This window comes from Lactuca saligna, chromosome 2 (assembly GCF_052625555.1).
Source record: "Lactuca saligna cultivar CGN05327 chromosome 2, ASM5262555v1, whole genome shotgun sequence".
NCBI classification, from domain to species: Eukaryota; Viridiplantae; Streptophyta; class Magnoliopsida; order Asterales; family Asteraceae; genus Lactuca; species Lactuca saligna.
Genome location: NC_136418.1, coordinates 49,914,512 through 49,923,957, shown reverse-complemented (window position 1 = coordinate 49,923,957; position 9,446 = coordinate 49,914,512). Strand labels below are relative to the sequence as shown.

Below are 9,446 nucleotides of genomic sequence, written 5' to 3'. Positions count from 1 at the left end.
CTAAATTTTTTGGTATTTCATATTCTTTTCTCCATCTGTATGCATAACATATTGGGCTTCCAAGTTTCTGTTGTGTTGACTTCCTTGACCTTGACCACCAGAACCAGATGGGGCCTGGTCAAAGAACTCATCAGGACTCTCCGGCGTGTCGGAAACCGGGTCCGTTCCTGACCCCCCACCTTGCTTCTCCCCGCCTGAAGCCACACGCGCATCCTTAGCAGCCGCACGTGCTAGTTTCGCCTTACGGTTATTCAACCAATTCTTGAGCTGCGAGGCAGAAATTTCAGAACCATGAAGACTAAGTTTATCAGCCCATATTTGAATATAGGCAGCTTTCCTCTGCATGTCAGGCTCATTCTGTAAAGCTTGTTCAATCATGGTTATTTGCATGTGATTCATTATGTTTCGTTTCCTTTTTCTCAGCTGTTTTTCCTCACTTGCCATGCCATTTGAATCCAATCCATTTGTTTCAATGTTTTGACCATCTCCTTCGCTTTCATGAAAAACCCTAGCATTAAAACTTTGAGGCAAATCAATCCGGTGTTCTTGCCTAACTAAAGCATTAGATGGATCTATATTTAACTGGTTCAGTTCTTCCACAACTGAATTGTCAGAAACGCCCTTGTTCTCGTTTCCATGTGGATTTGGAGATCCTTGATTCCCAACGTTACCCTCTTCGGTTTTGTCGATATTGGATTCTGGAGTAATTAGTGGATCCAGATGAGAAATGAATACCCTAAACAGCTGTACATCATCCTGATTAAGGAATCCAGGAATTAATGATTCTGCATGAACCAATAGGGAACGCAGGTTTTGGCTAATGACAGCAGCCTTTTCAGCTCCAGCATCATTAGAAACTCCATATGGTAAATTAGGAATTTCCTTCTGCAAGCACTGCATGAATGTATTAAGGAAGAGATCCTTCTCCTCTTTACATAAATCCGGAATAAAACAAGTGAGATTTGCTACAACTTTAACAAGTAAAGATGTTCTCTGAAACGCATAAGAAGTCCGAGAAACAAGACACGCATTAAAAGTAGATTTCGGAACATCTGATGATGTCAGCACACCCAAAACCCATCCGGCTGCTGCCAACGAATCATAATCAAGAGTTGCATCTTCTTCTGAAAGCCGAGACTCAGAGAAGCACCAACTAGACAGGAACTCCGCATGTGGTAGCAAAAGTATTGTTGTCAGAACTTCAGTAAAGTTCATGGTGATGTAAGATCTAAAGTTAGAATCATCAGAGAGAATGTCTGTTAATCGCATTGCATTAAGTTGCAGAAGTCCACGTGGATAGGTTTTGTCAGAGAAAGCAGCAAGCCCATTCAGATCTCCACGAAACATTGTCTTCAACAATTCAAGAACCTGGAATATAGTTGACTTTGCTAAAGTCAAACCCGCAGTAGTGCTGGCAGCCACATCCAAGAAAGAGACGCTTTCTACTTCACAAAGATGCAGTAGAATAGACAAGACTTTTGACTTTAGCCTGGAAACAACAGCCATAAGATACGATTCTTCACAGAATGGTAATTTCATGATGTCATGAGCCAATAAAAGTATGCCACCTTCTCCGCATAGTTCCTTATTTTTAACGAGGCGCTCACGAAAGAATCTTTGTTGGCAAAGTGACTGAAGAAATTGAAGTGAAGCTTCACAACGCTGACATAGACGGTTGACTTCAGCAAGATTTGACCGCATGCCAGTATCAGTAAACTGAGACAACCTCACTTGAAGAAACTGAATGTCTATGTGGACAGCAGCAAAAGCTACAGGCAAAAATATATCAACCTTAGGGTGTGCAAGAAGGACTAGTGCAAGTTCATTCCATTGTGAAGAAATAAAGGCTGTTAACAGATACAGACTGCAGGCCAACAGTGCTGAATGCACCAGAGCAAGTTGACTTTCCTTTTTAAAGCTAGCAAGAACAGTGATTAGGTAAAAGATCAAATCAAGCATCTGTTCAGATATTTTCAGATCATCAAGCAAAATCTGTTCAAGTTTGTTGTTATGGGGTGCAAGATCACACAGGGAATGTAATAGTCGAATACCACCTAACAAGTATCTGAAGAGTTCTTCATCTCTCTTAGAAGACAAAAGTTTTGCAATTAGGTGAATCACAAAATTTCTTGCTAGGGCTTCCACATCGATCTGATTTGAAGATCCAGTGCTGGTAGTCCATTGAATAGTATCATTGTCTGCATCCCTAATTAACTTGCTAAGCTCTTGAGAACTTAGTGTATGTAACTCTTTGATAGCTAATTTTTCTAGTATCTTCTGCCTTATTTCTGGATCATTTACTTCTTTTAATAAGTCTGCAATATCATTACTAATTACATTTATGGTTAAATCTTCTTTAAATTGAGATTGGATTAGATATAATTGATGATCCATGTTACATGAACATTGTTCTAGATTATCACAATTACATTCAATTTCTTCAGAATTTGAATTAGAATCATAATCTGTTATGTTGATATCAGAATTATTGTCTGAGATTTCCTCTCCGTCTGACGAATTATCTATTAAATTTATTAATTGAAGTTTTATGTCCTCACTTATATCCATATTATTAATTTGTTTCTTTATTTTTTTATTTCTGCATTTATTAGCATAATGACCAGTTTTTCCACATGAAAAGCAAGTAGGAGGTTTTTTATTTTCCTTTTTAATAAATTTCTTTTTTATGTGTTTATCTTTTCTATTAAAATCGTTATGTTTTCTCTTATAAAATCTTTTTTTCTGTTGGAATTCTTTTCTCTGTTTCTTCTTATTTTTACTGGTTTCTATTCCGAACTGATCACAAAATTCTCCTAATTGTCTTTTTTCATTAAGATGTTGGGTTTTTATTTGATGGTTGAGTTTTATTTCACTACATAGGGCCAAACCTTCCTGGATACAAGTTCCTATTAATTTTCCATATGTGTAATCTTCGTAAGGAATTGTATTATCTATTCTTAGTTGGTTTTTAACTCTTTCAGCAAAAAGATTTGGCAAACCATCTATGAATTTTGATTTCCAATAAACACTATTACAATCATTAAGCTCCATAACTCTACTTAAAAAAGTATCCTTATACCATCGAGAGGACGTAAGAGTTTTACAAAATAATCCATTTAATAAGGTACGAATGTTTTCAGAATTATCTGACCATCTTCCTGTAAAATGTTCTATTATGGTACAAGTAAGAGTGTATACCACATTGGGAGTAGTTATTCCATTTTCTGTTTTTACTGTATTAAGAATAGCTTGTTGAGTTTTTTCATCAACATAATTGTCCCACCAGCCTTTTAATTGGCCAGTGAATCCGGCAATTAGCATGTTAGCTACTTGTTTATCACTATTTCCTGTATTTTTAGCAATTGTGCTATACATTAACATTCTATGAATCATATTATATATTTGTCTTACAGTATATCCATCTAGATTCCATTCATAAATATTTTTACCACTGTAACTATTATTAATTTCATATTCTCGTTCCTCGTGTAGGACATCTTGGGGACTTGGTCTTGGATAATAATATAATCTTTGGACAGGCTTTCTAGCAAATTTACTGTCGTAATTATTAATTTTATTTATTTGGGCCTCATCTATGTCTGACTCATCATCCGAGTCTTTATTTATGGTATTAATATGTAGTTTTTTCATTTGTTCTTGTATAATATCTAGCATATAATTGTAGTTTTTTAATTTATAACCAGTAATATTTGGTGGTGGTTGAATAGTAGCGTTTATTTGTTTTTCTTTCTCTTTTCTTTTTATTATTATCTCTTTCTGACTATTTATTTTTTCTATTTTTTTATGTAAATCCATTAATTGTTCTCCTATTATTATAGAATATAAATTATGGAAATTTAATTGTTGGATCATACTATTAATATGATTTATATCTACAGTAGGAGTCTTTTCTTCAAAAAGTTTTTGATAAGCTGAAAATTTTATGGTAACGTTGTTATTTGTAATTGTAAAAGGGATTTGAGGTGGAAATATGCTTGTTATTATCTTGTCTCCTGATAGAGTATAATCTCTTTCTATGTTGTGAATATCATGTAGAAAAGTATAAGTAAACCAAGGAATAAAATGTATAATCTGATTTATAGAGGATAAATGTTCATAAAATGTATTTTGTATCTCTTGTAACTCCTCTTTAGAATAATTTTTAAATAACCAATCTTTAAAAAAATGTCCATTTAGTTGAATAAAATTCTTCTGAAATAATTTTTCTTGCCTGAGAACCAGGGCTAAAATCTATTTTTTCGTCTAAATCCATTAAACTGTAAAATTCATTTCAGAAGGAGTACATGCCTCCGCCTCATACACAATATCATCATGTATATTTAGATTATTTATTTTTCTGATATCAACAGAAGCACGAGTAGAGGGGACTTATACATTATAATCTAATGGTGATATGTATGAATGTGAAGATCTTGCCGATCTTGTTCGTTTTATTAGGTTGTGTTCATATTCTATTTCCTTGTTAAATTCTATAGTAACGGCCCCATCAGAAGTTTGTATAATACTTTCTATATTATTATTTATTTGTCTTTCAGTATATCCATCTAGATTCCATTCATAAACATTTTTACCACTGTAACTATTATTAATTTCATATTCTTGTTCCTCGTGTAGGACATCTTGGGGACTTGGTCTTGGATAATAATATAATCTTTGGACAGGCTTTCTAGCAAATTTACTGTCGTAATTATTAATTTTATTTATTTGGGCCTCATCTATGTCCGACTCATCATCCGAGTCTTTATTTATGGTATTAATATGGTTTATTTACTTTCTTACATTTAGGATTCATCGTTTTTAATGGTTTAAAATATATACGATAACATATACATATTACTTCCGATCCTGGTAAATAATTATAACCATGAGTTTTGACATTTAATGTTAATGCTTGAAAAATATTCTTATCAGACAAAGAAAGTTGTAAATTTGGGTAAACATTAAAATATATCGGTCCATGAGACAAACTAGATTCTATTATACCCATTAAAGATTGTTTCCAATTTTTATTTCTAGCGTCCCTAAGAACTGCTAAAAAACTTTCAGGTAATCCTTGTAATGTTAATGGTTTAAAAGCAATTTGCACTAAACCAATATGCAAGTAATTATAAATATGTTTGTATTTATTAATATCTTGTGGAGTTATTAACTGAACTGTCATGTCATCTTCATTCATAGTTAAATTCTCTTCTATAGTTTTAACAGTTTGGATAAAACCTAATTCTTCAAAAGTTCCTAATTCATAAATGAATTTAGGCTTGATACTAGGAATAGTCCATTTATTAAGAAGGTCTAAATTTTTTGGTATTTCATATTCTTTTCCCCATCTGTATGCATAACATATTGGGCTTCCAAGTTTCTGTTGTGTTGACTTCCTTGACCTTGACCACCAGAACCAGATGGAGCCTGGTCAAAGAACTCATCAGGACTCTCCGGCGTGTCGGAAACCGGGTCCGTTCCTGACCCCCCACCTTGCTTCTCCCCGCATGAAGCCACACGCGCATCCTTAGCAGCCGCACGTGCTAGTTTCGCCTTACGGTTATTCAACCAATTCTTGAGCTGCGAGGTAGAAATTTCAGAACCATGAAGACTAAGTTTATCATCCCATAATTGAATTGAGGCAGCTTTCCTCTGCATGTCAGGCTCATTCTGTAAAGCTTGTTCAATCATGGTTACTTGCATGTGATTCATTATGTTGCGTTTCCTTTTTCTCAGCTGTTTTTCCTCACTTGCCAAGCCATTTGAATCCAATCCATTTGTTTCAATGTTTTGACCATCTCCTTCGCTTTCATGAAAAACCCTAGCATTAAAACTTTGAGGCAAATCAATCCGGTGTTCTTGCCTAACTAAAGCATTAGATGGATCTATATTTAACTGGTTCAGTTCTTCCACAACTGAATTGTCAGAAACGCCCTTGTTCTCGTTTCCATGTGGATTTGGAGATCCTTGATTCCCAGCGTTACCCTCTTCGGTTTTGTCGATATTGGATTCTGGAGTAATTAGTGGATCCAGCTGAGAAATGAATACCCTAAACAACTGTACATCATCCTGATTAAGGAATCCAGGAATTAATGATTCTGCATGAACCAATAGGGAATGCAGGTTTTGGCTAATGACAGCAGCCTTTTCAGCTCCAGCATCATTAGAAACTCCATATGGTAAATTACGAATTTCCTTCTGCAAGCACTGCAGGAATGTATTAAGGAAGAGATCCTTCTCCTCTTTACATAAATCCGGAATAAAACAAGTGAGATTTGCTACAACTTTAACAAGTAAAGATGTTCTCTGAAACGCATAAGAAGTCCGAGAAACACGACACGCATTAAAAGTAGATTCCGGAACATCTGATGATGTCAGCACACCCAAAACCCATCCGGCTGCTGCCAACGAATCATAATCAAGAGTTGCATCTTCTTCTGAAAGCCGAGACTCAGAGGAGCACCAACTAGACAGGAACTCCGCATGTGGTAGCAAAAATATTGTTGTCAGAACTTCAGTAAAGTTCATGGTGATGTAAGATCTAAAGTTAGAATCATCAGAGAGAATGTCTGTTAATCGCATTGCATTAAGTTGTAGAAGTCCATGTGGATAGGTTTTGTCAGAGAAAGCAGCAAGCCCATTCAGATCTCCACGAAACATTGTCTTCAACAATTCAGGAACCTGGAATATAGTTGACTTTGCTAAAGTCAAACCCGCAGTAGTGCTGGCAGCCACATCCAAGAAAGAGACGCTTTCTACTTCACAAAGATGCAGTAGAATAGACAAGACTTTTGACTTTAGCCTGGAAACAACAGCCATAAGATACGATTCTTCACAGAATGGTAATTTCATGATGTCATGAGCCAATAAAAGTATGCCACCTTCTCCGCATAGTTCCTTATTTTTAACGAGGCGCTCACGAAAGAATCTTTGTTGGCAAAGTGACTGAAGAAATTGAAGTGAAGCTTCACAATGCTGACACAGACGGTTGACTTCAGCAAGATTTGACCGCATGCCAGTATCAGTAAATTGAGACAACCTCACCTGAAGAAACTGAATGTCTATGTGGACAGCAGCAAAAGCTACAGGCAAAAATATATCAACCTAAGGGTGTGCAAGAAGGACTAGTGCAAGTTCATTCCATTGTGAAGAAATAAAGGCTGTTAACAGATACAGACTGCAGGCCAACAGTGCTGAATGCACCAGAGCAAGTTGACTTTCCTTTTTAAAGCTAGCAAGAACAGTGATTAGGTAAAAGATCAAATCAAGCATCTGTTCAGATATTTTCAGATCATCAAGCAAAATCTGTTCAAGTTTGTTGTTGCGGGGTGCAAGATCACACAGGGAATGTAATAGTCGAATACCACCTAACAAGTATCTAAAGAGTTCTTCATCTCTCTTAGAAGACAAAAGTTTTGCAATTAGGTGAATCACAATATTCTTGCTAGGGCTTCCACATCGATCTGATTTGAAGATCCAGTGCTGGTAGTCCATTGAATAGTATCATTGTCTGCATCCCTAATTAACTTGCTAAGCTCTTGAGAACTTAGTGTATGTAACTCTTTGATAGCTAAATTTTCTAGTATCTTCTGCCTTATTTCTGGATCATTTACTTCTTTTAATAAGTCTGCAATATCATTACTAATTACATTTATGGTTAAATCTTCTTTAAATTGAGATTGGATTAGATATAATTGATGATCCATGTTACATGAACATTGTTCTAGATTATCACAATTACATTCAATTTCTTCAGAATCTGAATTAGAATCATAATCTGTTATGTTGATATCAGAATTATTGTCTGAGATTTCCTCTCCGTCTGACGAATTATCTATTAAATTTATTAATTGAAGTTTTATGTCCTCACTTATATCCATATTATTAATTTGTTTCTTTATTTTTTTATTTCTGCATTTATTAGCATAATGACCAGTTTTTACACATGAAAAGCAAGTAGGAGGTTTTTTATTTTCCTTTTTAATAAATTTCTTTTTTATGTGTTTATCTTTTCTATTAAAATCGTTATGTTTTCTCTTATAAAATCTTTTTTTCTGTTGGAATTCTTTTCTCTGTTTCTTCTTATTTTTGCTGGTTTCTATTCCGAACTGATCACAAAATTCTCCTAATTGTCTTTTTTCATTAAGATGTTGGGTTTTTATTTGATGGTTGAGTTTTATTTCACTACATAGGGCCAAACCTTCCTGGATACAAGTTCCTATTAATTTTCCATATGTGTAATCTTCGTAAGGAATTGTATTATCTTTTCTTAGTTGGTTTTTAACTCTTTCAGCAAAAAGTTTTGGCAAACCATCTATGAATTTTGATTTCCAATAAACACTATTAGAATCATTAAGCTCCATAACTCTACTTAAAAAAGTATCCTTATACCATCGAAAGGACGTAAGAGTTTTACAAAATAATCCATTTAATAAGGTACGAATGTTTTCAGAATTATCTGACCATCTTCCTGTAAAATGTTCTATTATGGTACAAGTAAGAGTGTATACCACATTGGGAGTAGTTATTCCATTTTCTGTTTTTACTGTATTAAGAATAGCTTGTTGAGTTTTTTCATCAACATAATTGTCCCACCAGCCTTTTAATTGGCCAGTGAATCCGGCAATTAGCATGTTAGCTACTTGTTTATCACTATTTCCTGTATTTTTAGCAATTGTGCTATACATTAACATTCTATGAATCATATTATATATTTGTCTTTCAATATATCCATCTAGATTCCATTCATAAACATTTTTACCACTGTAAGTATTATTAATTTCATATTCTTGTTCCTCGTGTAGGACATCTTGGGGACTTGGTCTTGGATAATAATATAATTTTTGGACAGGCTTTCTAGCAAATTTACTGTCGTAATTATTAATTTTATTTATTTGGGCGTCATCTATGTCTGACTCATCATCTGAGTCTTTATTTATGGTATTAATATGTAGTTTTTTCATTTGTTCTTGTATAATATCTAGCATATAATCGTAGTTTTTTAATTTATAACCAGTAATATTTGGTGGTGGTTGAATACTAGCGTTTATTTGTTTTTCTTTCTCTTTTCTTTTTATTATTATCTCGTTCTGACTATTTATTTTTTCTATTTTTTTTATGTAAATCCATTAATTGTTCTCCTATTATTATAGAATATAAATTATGGAAATTTAATTGTTGGATCATACTATTAATATGATTTATATCTACAGTAGGAGTCTTTTCTTCAAAAAGTTTTTGATAAGCTGAAAATTTTATGGTAACGTTGTTATTTGTAATTGTAAAAGGGATTTGAGGTGGAAATGTGCTTGTTATTATCTTGTCTCCTGATAGAGTATAATCTCTTTCTATGTTGTGAATATCATGTAGAAAAGTATAAGTAAACCAAGGAATAAAATGTATAATCTGAATTATAGAGGATAAATGTTCATAAAATGTATTTTGTA

The 9,446-nt window shown here is 34.0% G+C and overlaps 1 protein-coding gene and 1 pseudogene across 1 annotated transcript; both read right to left on the bottom strand.

Moving 5' to 3' along the window:
- Positions 1-3,375, bottom strand: LOC145029695 (nodulin homeobox-like). Its single transcript, XM_078978182.1, has one exon. It carries the CDS (start codon positions 3,373-3,375, stop codon positions 1-3), a length of 3,375 nt encoding a protein of 1,124 aa, XP_078834308.1.
- A 1,938-nt stretch (positions 3,376-5,313) lies between these two features.
- LOC145029693 (nodulin homeobox-like) lies at positions 5,314-8,687 on the bottom strand (annotated as a pseudogene).
- Between the last annotated feature and the right edge of the window lie 759 nt (positions 8,688-9,446).